This window comes from Myotis brandtii, unplaced genomic scaffold (genome assembly GCF_000412655.1).
Source record: "Myotis brandtii unplaced genomic scaffold, ASM41265v1 scaffold105, whole genome shotgun sequence".
Classification (NCBI taxonomy): Eukaryota; Metazoa; Chordata; class Mammalia; order Chiroptera; family Vespertilionidae; genus Myotis; species Myotis brandtii.
In genome coordinates this window covers 6,128,937-6,144,163 of record NW_005353538.1, presented here as the reverse complement: position 1 = coordinate 6,144,163, position 15,227 = coordinate 6,128,937, and the positions used below count along the sequence as shown (strand labels likewise).

The window sequence follows — 15,227 nt, the reverse complement described above, 5'->3', positions numbered from 1 at the left end:
TGGCTCATCAGTGTCTGGTGTCTTTGCCCACTGGAGCATAAAGTAGATGCTGATTTCAAAACCATGTTTCTGTATTTATTGAAATGAACTGTTGGTTTCTGTTTTATAAACAGAGACAAATACAGGATAGTTTAATCTAGTTTTGGTTTGCAATTCTCTTCAATTTCAACATATAAGATGGCTAAAACAGTTCATTTATCCAACCCATTTAGCAATTAAAGAGATCTTCATAAGTAGAATAAACAGAGACTGAGAGAATAATTTTATATTTTATTCTGGGTTCTTGCAATTTTTCCATGGAGCCCCATCTTTCCTACTTGTGTTAGATTTGTTTAAAATTTAAGAAGAATCTTCTGAAATCGGAAGATATTTTTAAAGAAAGCAGAGCTCTTTATAAAATCTATGGATAAACATAAATATCCTGGAGAAGTCCTTTCACAGCACTGGAGCACATCTAAGCTTTGATGGCATGTGGAATCCCTCATGATCTGGCTCTGCTTACTTGTCCAGGCTCCTTACCTATCATTCCTCATGGGCACCTATGTCCCACTAGATCTGCTCTGTAGTTTCCCTACACACTTTGAGTTTTCTGGCCTGCCTGCCTTTGCACGTGCTAATCTGCTTGGAGCTGCATCCGTACCTCACCCCTTCAACACACTCTCGCTGTCCCACCACAGATGTCTTCTTCTTAAGCAAGTCTTAGCTAATACTCTCTTCAAGGCAGAGTCAGTCGTTCTCCTAGCCTTTACAACAATTTTCTCTCTGTGTTATATTGACTTAAAGGTCTAGTTCTGGATTAATTCCGTAAGGTAAGAGCAGAGTTGAGTTTTATTGCATTGCTGCCATTTTGTCTTGAAATATTTGCATCTATAGGACTTAGCTCAGGAGCACAGTAGATGCTTAATAAACATTTACTAAAATTTGTGGTAAGTGGTAGTGAAGATGACAAAGAAAATGTGAGCAAGAAGATATTTGAGTGCTTAGATACAGTGTGTGTGTATACTTATGAGACATGGAATCAAGGACACCAAATGTATAAATACAGAGTGATGGAACTCAAAATTCAGTTAATGAGTACCCCTTGAGGGATAACTGGCAACGCTTGGAAACAACAACATGGTGCAATGGAAGAAATACATACTGTGGACAGAGAGACCTAGGTTTGAATTCCAGGTGTGCTACTTATTACCTGAGTTACCTTGACAAGTTATTTAATCTTTTTGTATTTCATCTTTCTCACCTAAAAACTGGCAAGAGCTATGCAGCTTCTAGGGTTGCTGTGAAGATTAAATGATAAAGTACCTAGCATAATACCTGAAAATAGTGAAGGTTCAATAGGTTAGCCATTTTACTAGTTTAACCAGAGAGAACACTTTAGGTCTTCGACATTTTACTGATCTTCTAGATAAAAATTAGAAGACCTTGAAGTTTAGATATTAAAAAAAAATAAAGCAACAAAAACAAACAAAAAACTAGATACCTCATAATGACGTTAGAAATACTGAGTTTACCTACCAATATTCCTAGATCATATAGATAGATGATAGCCAGGTAGAGGTGAGTATGTTTGTTTCCAAGTTTCTTTGGTTCTACTTGAACATTTTCTTTTGAGAAGTTCTCTACAGAGCACTTTGTAATTCCTAGAGCATATGACTCACACCGCTAACCTTTCTCTGCTTGAAAACACTCCCAAAGCTCCTCTGAGGTATTGTCTTGTGATTTTTTGTTGTTTTGGTGATAAATGAATGCAAAGGTGAAGCAGAGGTTTCCCCCTCCTTTCTACAGAGGTAAGGACTTCGAAAAACAAGAGCCAACTCTGAAGAGGGCAATTTGAGGGCAGCAGATGTTTTCAAAGAGAAGTAAACAAAAATTCCAGGGACGTGTATTACAGCAAAAGGAGTGAAATGAAAGAGAGCAAATGGAAGGGCCAGAAGACAGGAAAAACACAAATGGGAGAAGTGAACACACATAAGAAACTATGGAGACACCAATATAGTGGATTGCATTTTCAAAACAAAAATGACAAATCTCATAATTCTTTATATATATAAAGTGGGACTATAGCAAATTAACTTTGTCTTATTCAAGTATTCCCATTATTTAAAAAAAATCACAGACTACAGAATGGAAAATCCATTCATTACCTCCTTGTAACATATGTAACACTGGCATTTAAAATTAATTATTAAAATTAAAGTAACAATAAATAAAGTTAAAGTAAATAAAAATTATGTACCTTCCTCAAAATGCTCAGGACAAAAACTAATGGGACCGGGCATAAACATAAACCAGTTAAATGAATAAATCAGAGGTTTTTAACTTCTATTTTATACCTCAAGGAGCTGTTTTCTCCCTAAACTTGCTCCAGTGAATATCTAACCTCGCTGGTCAACCAAGAATTTCTTGGTCAGCGCCTCTCATCTGCCTCTTTGTTCCTCTTTCATAATCCTAGAAGAAAACACTAGCATTTGCAATGTTGTTAAGCTTTTGCTTCACGCCCCTAACTTCTTCAAAACCCTATCCAAAATAAATCTCCCTCCCTCCAGCTCATCCTACAATCTAGTTCAGACCCACATTTTCATTCTTTTTTTTAAAATTTTATCTTTATTGTTGAAAGTATTACAGATACCCCCGCCTCCCCCCCACCCCATTTGATCCCCTTCACCATACTATTGTCAGACCCACATTTTCTTGATTGGACTACTGCATTAGAGTCCTTATTATCTTCCTGTCTTCAGTCTTATTCACATGTCCCACCTGTCTTTACTCTGGTGCTAGAGAGAGACATCATTCTAACATGCAAATCTGTAATCCCAATCCCACTTCACCCCTATCCCCACCCTAAAATGTTCAATAGGTTAGATCCCCTATGACCTACAGAATAAACTCTAAAATCTTTTTCATGACACTCAAGACCCTTCACATTCTGGTCTTGGCCTACCTACTCCTCCTTTATCAACCTACATCCCTCCCTTTTCATTTTCCCCGTCTGTAACCTCACTGTAGCCACCCGCCCCAGCAACCTGCACTGCTGCTGCAGACCTAGCATCTCTCTCCTCTGGCAGGGCCCCACAAACAGACCTGGACACAAATCAGATCGAAGATACAAATGAGACACCAGCTATAGCCCTGCCACTGTGCACATTAATAACAAACCAATTTCCCTTTCTTTTCATTGCATATGTTTCTAAGGAAATGAATAGAATACACTTGTTTCTTGAGAAAGCTTGATGTCATCAGTAGAAATGCTCCAAATCTCTGCTTGCAGTTCTCTTTCTGCAAACACCCAGCACAAGGACTCACAGTTGATCACATTAGAGCCAGCTGTGCCCCAGTTACCTGCTATTTTGATATTCATGTTGTTATCCAGCAGGAGATTTTCAGCCTTGAGGTCACGGTGCACAATCTTCCGACCGTGACAATAATCAACAGCAGACAGGATTTGCCAGAATTTGCGTCTGGCCTCAGACTCATTTAACCGGCCATGATTAGCAAGATAGTCTGTAAAAGAAGAGAGAATTTAAAATATTCACCAAAATAAAATGACCCAAACATTCAGATTTGGGATTTTTTTTCCCCTTGAAAAGTTTTTATAATGATTAAAGGTTCATGTTCAAATACTATGCTGTTTTCCAAGTTTCTTGCCTTGAGAAAAGCAATTCCAATCATATTTCACTAGAATCCAGAAAAATGAAGAGTCCAAGATGAGACAATAGCTAGTGGCATAATATTCACCGTGCAACTCAAAGTGACCTTTATGCCCAAGCACTCCCTCTGTTCTTTTCCTTAAAAATTTACTGAGTACTGAATATTCCTAATCACATTAAAAAAATAACATTTATGTAAAACAAAGAACATGAATCAATTCTCTGACATCCAATCAATCAAGGTTATCTTTCTTTGTTTTAAAAAAATGTTTTCATTGATTTTTTGAGAGAGAAGGGAGAAGGATAGATAGAAACACTGATGATAGAGAAACATCATCAATCAGCTGCCTCCTGCATGCCTTCTACTGGGGATTGAGCCCACAACCTGGGCATGTGCCCTGACCTGGAATCGAATCAGTTCCTGGGTTGAAGCTCAACCACTGAGCAACACTGGCTGGGCAAGGTTATCTTTCTTTTAAAAAATCATTTTATGTAGTTATTATAGAAACCACCTGTAACATGAGATACAGTGGTCCTTGGAAGTAGCTTCAATAATTCACACCCTGTTGTTCAATCGAGCAATTCGGATCTATCCAAGAACATGCAGACTTGTTCTTGAAACCAAGCACTCTTATGAGAGACACTGTTCTCTAAAAAATATGCTTTGTAAGATACATTAGCCTTCTGTGCAATGTTATAATCTCTATTAAAGCAGTTTACCTGAAAATTAATTCTGTATATATTTATAAAATTTAATAAAACTAAAATAAATATGCAACTCATACAAGTTTTACCTGAAGATCTTAAAGGCCTCTGAAATGATCTTTTGAGGGAAAGAGGGTAACATAAACCATGACAGGCTTTTCTATTTAATTATTTCCCCCAAGTAAGGAACTGTACAGGTGAATCAATAGTCACAGCACCTTCACACATTTTCTGCTCTAGACAATGTGGTTTACTGTTTGCAAATTCCATGCCTTTGGCTCATATCATATTTACTATAAAATTTACTAACATTTGTACAGCCCTTTACAGTTTATAAAGCATGTTCACATTACAGTATCTCAATCTTCCTAACATCCCTCTATGATAACTATTACTCTAATTTCTATTATATTTGAGGAAGCTGAAGATCAAAGGAATTAAGTAACCTGGCTAAATTCATATATTTATTAGGTGGATGGCTGATCTGGAACTAGAAACTTTTGAATTTTTTTTTTTAACTCTATCAGGCTGCTTCTTTACTAGATTCCTGTTAAAATCATAACCATCCTTTCAAACCCTACTCAAATGCCACTTTGATATTAAACAGTCCCTCACCACTTCAAATAGAAATAAATCACTTCAAATCTCTCTTCTTTGAACTCCTCATCACTTGTAACACACTGCCTCACACTTTATCTGCATATATATCATAACTATCCCAATGTGTGTTCATGCCTGGATACACACACAGCCCCAGTTCTAATACAGTGTTTCAGAAAATAAAAAAATACCTTCATTAAAGCTTCCCGAGGGTAGGGACAATATCACACTTCTTTGTACTTCCCACAATGCTTAACACTGTGCACAAAACATCGTAGGTACAGTATTTAAATACTTAATTGCTTAAGGTCTTATCCTGGATGCTATCATGAAACTTTCCATCAACAGTATTACAAAATATGGAGTATTAGTGTTAGGCTCTACAAGTTATAGGCTTTAAATTTAGCTGGACATTTTGTATTTTCTTCTATCTGAGCTATTATCGCAAGCTGAGATCATCAGCTCATCACATCTTCCCTTTGCCTTTACAGAGCCCACATAGTAGCCATCCACAATTCTGAAAGGCAAAAGGGCCATTTAAGAACAAATATGCAGGATTTTCAGTCAAAATGTCCAAACTTTATGTCCAAGTACACTGGCAAGTAGACCCCGTGCTTTCTATTCCTGAGTATACCTGAGCCTCCTTCTATAGTGGATGAGTTGGGGAATCCATAATGAAGGGTTGGACCTGTGGGCCAAACTTAATGAGGGAATGCAACATTTTCTGTGAGGAAATCTCTTTTGGCTGGTTAGTAATATATTCCCTATGATTCCACACCAAATCCTATTACAGTGAGGCAGCTATTTCATAGACAAATAAATGACAGACAAAATTTCTTCCTGTTGAAAATGCTGAGTCAATGTGCACATTGAAATTTTGGCAATATAGAGAAACCTAACAGATCCAATGTGAACATGTATGGATTAATATATACAGAAAAAGAACCCAAACTGTTGCCTACAAAGTGAGTCCTGGGAAGCACAATAGAATCTACAGCAATATGATTTTTTGAAGCAGTCAGTAAAAAACTGGCATCACCACAGCCAAGGGGGAAAAAAGCTTTAATACTTGGCAAGAAGGGTACTATTGGAAAAACAAAGGCACGGTACATCTGAGCCTAAAATTATCATGTAGAGTCACAGTCCTCACATGTCAATAAATGTGTAACACACAGTGTGAGAAAAATGACAACATCTGCACTCCAGAGATTAAGAGACCAACTATTTAAAGAAGTGGTATTTTCACCCCTTAAGCAAAAATCTCAGCGAGTATTACAGCAAGTGTATCTATTATCTTCCCCATTCTTTATGATTTCTGCAGTGTAGGCAGCCTTCAAAACTATATACATCTGCTGAGAAATCAGTAGAAGTAACTGAGGCAAAACCCTGTGGCTGCCAGTAAAACCAGTTTAGGTATACACCATCCTCAGCGAAGGGCACTGTTATCAATCCAAGCTCCAGTTAATAAACCACGACATCAAGTTACCATGCAAAGAGCACACAGACTCGTATGTCACAGCTCTTGTCTACACTCATGGCCTATGTGTGTATTTTTGATAAATGGATACGGTTTTCAAATAATTGTTTTCACTCATGGCCTATGTGTGTATTTTTGATAAATGGATATGGTTTTCAAATAATTGTTTTTTTCCTGCCCTAACTGGTTTGGTTCAGTGGATAGAGCGTCGGCCTGTGGACTGAAGGGTCCCTGGTTCGATTCCGGTCAAGGGCACATGCCTGGGTTGCAGGCTCCATCACCATTAGGGGGCGTGCAGGAGGCAGCCAATCAATGATTTTCTCTCATCATTGATGTTTCTGTCTCTCTCTCTCCTCCCTTCCTCTATGAAATAAATAAAAATATGTATTTTTAAAAAATTGGCTTTTTCCTATGTTTGCATTTGTACTGATTGTTAAGTGAAATGTAATTTTGTTTGTTGACTTTAATAATAAAACTTTTTAAGGTTTTATTTTGTATGTCCTCCCCCCATTTTGTTTTTATGTTAATTGGTTTTTATTGAATATTACAAAAGTCATGGTCTGTGACACATTGGACAATTAACAAATTGGTCTTTCAATACTGATAGTTTTAGAAATATTGGGATAGACAAATATACAGGCAATTACAATATGCTGTGATAAAGGCTAGAACAGAAATAAATATGTACTAATAAATATATTATTTTTAAAAATCATTTAAAATTTTCTTTTTATTATGAAAGTCTCTAATATGCATGAAAGTAGAAAAATTAGTATAATGAATCCCTAAGATTCAAGAGTTCTTAAAATTTTGCCATACTTGCTTCATTTATCCTTTTTCCCGTTAAATTCCTTTTTTTTTTTTTTTTTTTGCTGTAGTAACCTAAAGCAAATCTTGACATAATTTGGTTTCACTCTACTTTTATATCCCTAAAAAAACACACCCCTTTCTTATATAAATACAATACCATTATCACATCTAACAAAATCAACAATTCCTTAGTATTATCTAACACACAGTCTGAATTCAGATTTTCCCAGTTGGCTAATTGAAACAGGGTCCAAACAATATGTACATTTTGCAATTACTTATTTTGTCTTTGGAGTCCTTTCATTCTGGAACAGTTCCTCTTCCCTTCCCCTCCTCTCCCCATGGCACTGACTTAAAGAAACTGGATTGGATGTCCTACATTCTGGATTTGTCCTTGGCTTCCTCATAATTTTGTTTTGAGTTATTCTTCTAGCTCCTGTATTTCCTGTAAATTGGAATTCAAGTATAAAGAATAGAATAGATTGTTTACATTTTTTTGGAGGGTGGCAAGAATATGTCACAGGTGGATCTACTAGGAGGAATATAAGATCTGGTTCTCCTACTTCTAGGAACACTAAGATCAATCAATGAATTATGGGGATGACAGACTGATCTTTCAATTAAAAATTTTCATCACTCACTCTCCAAATGTGGTTCTAAAGCTTAAGTATACATCAGAACTCTTAGAGGGCTTGTTAAAACAGATTACTGGGACCTACCCCCAGAGTGTCTGATATATTGTAGGTGTTGGAAAGGGCCCAAGAACTTACATATTTTTTAGAAGTATCCAGGTGATGCTTAAAATGCTGGAATGGGAGCCACACTTTGAGAACCACAGCACTGATTTCAGTATTCATTGGTGGTCATACCTCAATCAATTACTTCACTTGCAAAACTGTGGTCTTTCTATTTTTAAAAAATTCCTGCCACATTTATTAGATGAAATTCTTCTGTAGAAAAGAATTTTCTCTTGTCAGTTAGGGCTATTTAATTATCCTGGAATACAACTAAAACAGGTGAGGAAGAAAAACTGTTCAAATGTTCAATTCTTCCTCCTTTAAGTACCAATTTTCAGAGTAAGGGGTTGGTACAATGACTACCTCCAACAGTATCTATTAGGATGTGTGTGTGTGTGTGTGTGTGTGTGTTTCCCTCTTACATTTAGCTTTCTTTTCCCTTTCTCTCTTGTATGATTCTCTTAACTATGAGAATGAGTACATGGATTCTTACTCATATATATTCAGTTTCAATCAACTATAGTCACTATTCTTTTTGATGCTCAAATTTTTCCACCTCTGTCTAGTGGGAACCACTTTACAATGTTTCTGTCTTTTAATATGACCACAGAAATATTTAATACATTTACTGCTTTCTGACATAATAAAAATGTCTCATGCTTATCTTGGATACTTCTTGCCCCAAACCTGGAATCAGTCATTTCTCCAGAAAGCACTGGGAATGGTATCTGGGTGCTCGGGTGCTTTTTAGTTAATTGGTTGGTACTGCTTCTAAGCCTTTTCAGGAACAGAGTTAGGAAATAAGTACTTTTAAAGAGAAAAAAAAATGAATCCATTCCATTTCAAATTTAAGGTTATAGGAATTAGTTTTCTTTGGTTTTTATATTTGCATTCTTTTCTCTTACATAAAAGATTCTGGTTCTTTTTTCCCCTTTTCTCTTTTTAAAGATATTCTGATTGATTTCAGAAAGGAAGGGAGAAGGAGAGAGAAACATCAATGATAAGAGAGAATCATCGATCGGCTGCCTCTTGCATGCCCCACACTGGGGATCGAGCCTGCAACTTGGGCATGTGCCCTGATCAGGAATGGAACTGTGACCTCCTGGTTCATAGGTTGATGCTCAACCACTGAGCCATGCCAGCTGGGCAAGATCCTGGTTCTTAACATTAGCATACATTACTTGTTTTATCCTACAATACTCATAAAATATTTTCAAAATAGTTATACTAATATTACTACTAAAAATAAAATTACTGGATGAACTTTAAAAGTTAACATTTCTTTGCAGTTCTTTTAACCTTGAGATTATATTGTCCTAAGAATGCACAGGCCTAATACAATGCTTTATAATCGCTTGAAAAGCTATTGTGTCATGTGTTGCCACCATGATATAAAGATAGTACATTTATGTGTTTGTTTATAAATATTAGGGATTCCTTTTTCTCCTGTTTAACTTCATTTTTTGAATATGTAAAACACTTACCTTCTGTTTAATACGACGCCAAAGTTAAAACTACGTAACACCATATAGTCCAAAAAGTCTGTTCCTATCCCCTGCCTAAAAGTAATTTTTATTAGTTTTTGGTTTACCCCTTCTGTGTTTCATTTTGTATGTGAAAATATGTGTATATAATTGTATTCTCCCTGCTTCTTACACAAAAACATTTGTCCTTTTTTCCTCCCCAGTGCATAGCAGTACACACTAGATACTAAAAGTTAGTAGTGTGGTGCTAAGAATAAAGGCTCAAGAGTCAGGCTGCCTGGGTTCAAATACTATATTCACACTTGCTAACTATGTGACTCCGAGCAAATTACTTAAACCTAACCTCCTCTTCCTTCATTTGGTCGTCTAAAAATGGGGTAATAGTAGAATCTACCTCACAAAGTTATGTGAAAATTAAATGGAAAAACTGCCATGGTAGTTTTACTGTATGTGATTAGATGAGGAAAGAAATTAAAAAAGAAAAATAAAACACCTCTTCCCAGTGTCTGACACATAAGTGCTCAAAAATGTTAGCCGCTATTGTTTCAACTATGATATTGTTGTTATACTGTCAGGAGCTGACTCAGGTACCTTCCTTCCCTAACTACCATCTATCCACTGCTTATGATATGGTTTCTATGTTTCACACTCCACTGACATTGCTTTAAATTTCACCAGTAACTTCCCTAGTCTAAAGCCAATTACCTTTTCTCAGTACTCACCTTTTATGACCTTTCATTAAATTTTACACTTAATTGGTTCTCTAAATATCCCTCCCGGTTGATTTCATGTTTATCTAGTTTTCCTCCATCTCTTTCACTAATTGGCTCTTCTTTCTCATCTAACCACATAAAACTACCATGATCTAGTTCTGGGCCTTTGCCTTTTTTTTTTTTTTTCTAAACTCCTTCTCTCATAGAATTAATCGAAATTGCCACCTTCTTGTGGATAACCTCCGATCTATTTTATTTTTAGCTGGATGATGTTAGTTCTCTTTCATGCTCTTCTTATTGAGTGCCTGTCTCATGAGTGCCTCTTTAGTCACTACAGTCACGACATGCCTTAACACTGGCCTGGGGCCTCCTGCTCACAGATTCTATTGAGAATCTAATGAAAATTGTATTTACATACAAACAGTCACATCTGATATGCAATTTTGAGGGGTCTATAAAATTTTAGGTTTAATCAAGGTTAAGAAACTCTGCCTTGGGAGATTTCATTCATTGATTAGAATTTTTATAAAAATAAATTCCAGATTTGCCAAGTGCATTTGACTTTTTAATAATTACTCAATTATACATCTACATAGATTTTTCTTTCTGCTACTGCAGTGTTATCAAGACTGAACTCTCTTTCTTTGTATAAACTTTATTACCATCTTCTAAGTCACTATAACTATTATCTTAGTCACTCAATCTCAAAAATTCAAGTCACTTCTACCAACCCCAAAATTTAGTATAACGAAAGCCCCAATATGTAGATTTCAAGTTACAAAGATATAATTTTATAATATAATTAATAAATGTTCTCAACCTGTATTTATAGATAAGTCTAGATTTCATAGCACAATGCCTGACACATAAGAAATGCTCAGTAAATGTTAGCTGTTATCCTCCTCACAATCATCACCACCATCATCACTACCATCACCACCATGTAGACATCCCTCTCTTCCTCTAAGGATAAGGGGCAGCTTTCCTAGCATCGTATCAAAGTGGAAAAACCCAGCCAATTGCATTTCCTTAAGTTTTAGGGATATCAGAATCTTTGAACGACTTCCTTTAAGCTTACTGTTCTTCAGTTGGAATTAGCATCTCTTAAAGCGGGAGCTGACTAATAATAGTCCAAAAGATTAATAATTCATAAAATTAATGTTACATTAAAGTGATTAAATTTGTAATTGTATCAATTTGTATTTTGGGAGTAAAAAGGCTGATGCCAATTTAATATTTTATGCTTAACTAGCCTTTTAAAAAGGCGAAAAAACCCCCACATATTAGATAATTAAATCCTGGTCAAAGGTTCCTAACCCACAAATTTGCATAAACTTCACACTTCTGAAAATCATAAATTTGAAGGGAAATCGTGTTTTTAGGAATATAATCACTATCAACCATGAAGCTCCAATAAAGTAATTAATATTGGCTCATTTGTCCCTTTCAAAATATTGTGAAGATCCACTATTTTCAACCCCCAGATTCAAATTTCTACTCTTCTTTTTCTCTAACATTTCTCTCCTCTAATCAATACAAAACATTGCTGGAGCCCGGCTGGCATGGCTCAGTGGTTTAGAGTCGACCTATGAACCAGGAGGTCACGGTTCAATTCCTGGTCAGAGCACATGCCCGGACTGTGGGATGGGCATGTAGGAGCCACCAATCAATGAATCTCTCTCATCACTGATGTTTCTATCTCTCTCCCTCCTCCTTTCTCTCTGAAATATATGTGTGTATATATACATATACATACACACACATACACATATAACATTGCTATATAAAAAAGACACTCTTATCTTACTGTAACTCAGCACTCTGGCCTTTGCCAACTTAGACTGTGCTGATCCTAACCAATCATTCCTAAATAAAATCAAACTAAGAAAGGAAGGTTCATTAATAAAATAAAGCCCTAAAAATAGTTTTAGTACATTAATATATGTATCACTTTACATCGTGAACACTAAAAATGGATTAAGTATATGATTTGTATTAAATTAGGATAACATGAATTATTCTCATTTTAAATCTTAGATTATAACATTACTTATATTAAATTACATTAAGCTTAACCTTGAGACACATTTATGAATATGAAACTATAGATTTTAAAACATTTTATTTTCTGTTTGTTTTTGTAAGTGTGTAATCATTTCAAATTGTGTGCCTGACAAAAATTAAAGGAAATTGTTGTTGTGGTACACTCTGGCAATTTAAATGTGCTTTCAGCAATTTTCCTACATTAGATTGTTCACATCTGTTAAGACTCTGAATCAGTTCTTCCAGCTATGTGGGACTACTGAAACCAAGCACAGTCTTCTGGTAAGTAAATGTATTTTGAGGTACATAGTTTAAAATGTTAAAGATTATTTACAATTGACGTTTGTAACTATATGTTAAAGTTTTCAGCAACTATTAAAAGCAAATATGATCAAACATTTCTAAAAGTATTTATAACCCTCATATAGAAGCCAATAGGTTGTAATATCTGATTATAGCAACTTCAAAAAGTTTCATACCTTTTTTTCAACTTTATTTTTATTGTTGACACTATTACAGATGTCCCCATTCTCCCCTCCCCTTTGCCCACCTCCTTTTGCAACAGCATGGATGGACCTGGAGATTATTATGCTAAGTGACATAAGCCAATCAGACAAAGTTTCATATCTTTAATAAAACACACAACTAATATAAATTTCTGATTTCTTTCACCTAGGAAGATTTCAAAGTATAGTAGAAAAAGGTCCTAGAGCAGTGGTTCTCAACCTTCTGGCCCTTTAAATACAGTTCCTCATGTTGTGACCCAACCATAAAATTATTTTCGTTGCTACTTCATAACTGTAATGTTGCTACTATTATGAATCGTAATGTAAATATCTGATATGCAGGATGGTCTTAGGCGACCCCTGTGAAAGGGTCGTTCGACCGCCAAAGGGGTTGCGACCCACAGGTTGAGAACCACTGTCCTAGAGGCAAACACGCCTGATTTGGGATGCTGTTTCTACTTCTCACTGCTGTGTGACCTTGAGCAAGTTATTCAGGTCCTGGATGACTGGTTTATCAGGAATAAACCCCACGTTTTGTCTTTTGTGGGAGGGCCCTAGCTTAGGCTTCTCCACATATAAATTCCAACTTGATGGCAAAGACCTTTAAGAGTGTTTCATTTCCACATGTATACTCTCGGCTCTGTCCATACACAGTAATTTCTTTATCCCGTTGCATGAAAATATGCTGTTTGCAGTGTCTAATAAGAAACTAGTAGTTACAACACAAAGTATGCATTAGAAAAAATTTATACTTCCAATTCTGAAACATTTAATAGGGCAATCAAGCAAGAAGGGTTATAAAAACAAACATGTGCAGAGAATATGATTTTGGCCCAGTATTCCATATATGTGTACAGATCTCAATAAAAACACCCCCACCCCATTTATGAAGCAGAATAAAATCAACAACAAAAGAATCATGACCACAGTAGCTTACTTAGACCCTCAATTGTATTGATTCTCTTCAGGTCAATCTTAGAGCACAATGCTTTCTCCCTCATGGGATCAAATTTAAAAAGAAAGTTGAACTTTATTTTGAGTTCAAAGTGTAAGGGTCATTAATTTATTTATTCATTTAACAAATACTTGGTGTTAGCCACTATACTTGGCACTTTGTCCTCATGGAACTTCTTTTTGGGTGGCAGAAATGACAATAAATAAATAGAAAGGTAAAAATGATAGACTATGAAAAGTTCTACTTCAACAGGGGAGAAAAGCATTCAAGGAACGATGCAGCACACTCATGAAACCAAAAGGACACCAACAGAGGCTAATGCATAAATAGCAAGGGAGAAGGGAAGGCTGATGATGAGACCGAGGAAGTGGAAGTCCAACTCAGTCAGACTACAGAAGGCTAAGGAGGGAGTCTATAAGGAGGGAGGATCTACCTAATACATAGTCACAAACCTAAACAGAAAGCCAAAATGAGGGGACAAAGAAACAACTCCCAAATGAAAGAACTAGAGAATTCTCCAGAAGAAGAGATAAATGAAGCAGAGATAAGAAATTTATCTGAAACAGAATTCAGAGTAATGATGGTAAAAATGCTCAACAGCATGAAAAAAGATATAGTAATTATGAAAAAAGAACAGTCTCAGATAAAGAATGACATAACACAAATAAAGAACATATTGGAAGGCATACACAGCAGATTACGGGAAGATGAGAATCGAATCAGTGAATTAGAAGACAGAGTTGAAAATATTACTTAATCAGAGAACCAAAAAGAAAAAGCAACTAAAAAACAGGAGGCCAGATTAAGGGAGCTGTGAGACAATGTGAAACATAACAATATTAGAACAGCAGATGTGCCAGAAGAGGCAAAAAGGGAGAAAAGAAGAGAGAAGGTGTTTGAAGAAATAATGGCAGAAAACTTCCCTAACGTGGTAAAGGAAAAAGTCACACAAGTTCAGGAGGTACAGAGTACCCCAAATAAGAAGAACCCAAACAGGCCCACGGCCAGACACATCACAATTAACCAGTTAACTTCCACAATATTTTGAATTTAAAAAAGGTCCTCTGCTTGCATCTATAAACGCTTATGGCATACAAATGGTTAAATAGCCAAAAATTAAAGACAAAGAGAGAATCTTAAAGGCAGCAAGAGAAAAGAAAACCGTTACCTACAAAGGAGTTCCCATAAGGCTGACACCTGATTCCTCATCAGAAACTCTACAGGCCAGAAGGGAATGGCATGAAGTACTCAAGGTAATAGAAAGCAAGGATCTGAGACCAAGGTTACTATATCAAGTAAAGCTATTATTCAAATTGACGGTCAAATAAAAAGCTTCCCAGACCAAAAAAAGGTTAGAGTACATCACCATCAAGCCAGCATTATAAGAAATGCTAAAGGCATTGCTGTAATGAGAAGAAGAAACACAGAGAGAAACCTACTCATACAGAATTAAAATGGCAATAAAAAAGTACCTATCAATAATAACCATAGCCCGGATGGTTTTGCTCAGTGGACAGAGCATCGGCCTGCGGACTCAAGGGTCCCAGGTT

At 36.1% G+C, this 15,227-nt stretch overlaps 1 protein-coding gene across 1 annotated transcript in view; it reads right to left on the bottom strand.

Annotated features, from left to right (window-relative positions):
• SIK2 (salt-inducible kinase 2) overlaps positions 1 to 15,227 on the bottom strand; it is a 166,292-nt gene that overhangs the window by 44,721 nt on the left and 106,344 nt on the right. The window contains exon 7 of the mRNA XM_014540099.1: positions 3,340 to 3,501. Within this exon, the coding sequence (XP_014395585.1) occupies positions 3,340 to 3,501 (162 nt within the window). The remainder of the gene's footprint in view (positions 1 to 3,339; positions 3,502 to 15,227) is intronic.